The following is a 1,197-nucleotide window of genomic DNA, read 5'->3' as shown; positions in this document are numbered from 1 at the left end:
AGTGACGCTAGTAAGGATTTCTGTGGAGAGTGGGACATGAGAACCAGTGAAATAAAAATCCTAGAAATGTGGAACCGTAACCCAACCGCCATACATACTCACAAAGCTGATCTTCTTTGGTACTTTGACCTGACTGACAATGCCTCCCCGGATATACTCAGAGAAGTTGGAGGTGTCACAAATACTAAACGTATAGGGACCTAGGGGATGAAATGAATGGAGTACATATCAGTCCAAGCACCAATCCTCGTATTCCAAATCAGAAATCAATAACACCATCAAAAGAAGAATAAAAAAGCCATACTGACCCAGCTCCACAGTAAAAGAAACTATTCAAAATACAACAAAGTGGGGGAAGAAAACAAAATGAATTACATAGCTTAAAAATATGTAATTGGGAGTTCTGGATACAGACAATGAGGTGTGAGAGTAAGTAAGTAGCATTTTGGAAAAAAATTACGGCCAGTAATTTTCCAAAATCTGATATAACTATAAACCCACAAATAACATTAAATTNAGTCAGCACAGAGCCCGACGCGGGGCTCGAACCCACGAACCGCGAGATCGTGACCCAAGCGAAAGTCGGATGCTTAACCGACTAAGCCACCCAGGCGCCCCATACAGCAACATTTTTTAAGCAATGAAAGAAAAAAATTGTCAATATACCATTCTATAGTTCACAAAAATGTCTTTTTTTTTTTAAATGTTTTATTTATTTCTAGAAGAGAGAGACAGCGTGAGCAGCGTGAGAGCAGCGTGAGACAGCGTGACCTAAGCGAAAGTTGGAAAGTCGGACACTTAACCGACTAAGCCACCCAGGCGCCCCAACAAAAATGTCTTTTCAAAAAAATGGCTAAATAAAGACAATATAAATCATTAAAAACCTAAAAAAAATTACCACAAACGAACCACATGATTACAACAAATAGTAAGGGGCATCCCTCTAGTACAAAGAAAACTATATTAGATACAAATCTGGACCAACAGAAAAGAAAAAAAACGGTGGCATATGGATAAAAACAACATCTTATTCTTTTAGTCTCTTTAAAATGGAAACTATTAAACCCAAACCAATGTATTGAGAAGTTTGTGACAATTATAAAATATAAATGGTAAACCAGAAATTGGAAATATATTCTGGCTATAAAAAAGGCCATTTATAACATATGAGGTAATAAAATATTACTCAGAGACTAT

The 1,197-nt window shown here is 36.8% G+C and overlaps 1 protein-coding gene across 1 annotated transcript in view; it reads right to left on the bottom strand.

The window, feature by feature from the left end:
- The window catches only part of LOC144238539 (ubiquitin-like modifier-activating enzyme 1), a 14,986-nt gene that overhangs the window by 10,899 nt on the left and 2,890 nt on the right, over positions 1-1,197 (bottom strand). Inside the window, exons 8-9 of the mRNA XM_077772337.1 lie at positions 103-200; positions 7-20 (exon numbers count right to left, since the gene is read on the bottom strand). Of these exons, the coding sequence (XP_077628463.1) occupies positions 7-20; positions 103-200 (112 nt within the window). The remainder of the gene's footprint in view (positions 1-6; positions 21-102; positions 201-1,197) is intronic.

This window comes from Crocuta crocuta, unplaced genomic scaffold (genome assembly GCF_008692635.1).
Source record: "Crocuta crocuta isolate KB4526 unplaced genomic scaffold, BGI_CrCroc_1.0 scaffold700, whole genome shotgun sequence".
NCBI classification, from domain to species: domain Eukaryota; kingdom Metazoa; phylum Chordata; class Mammalia; order Carnivora; family Hyaenidae; genus Crocuta; species Crocuta crocuta.
Note: the sequence above shows the minus strand (reverse complement) of the source record. Positions and strands in the feature narration are given on the sequence as shown.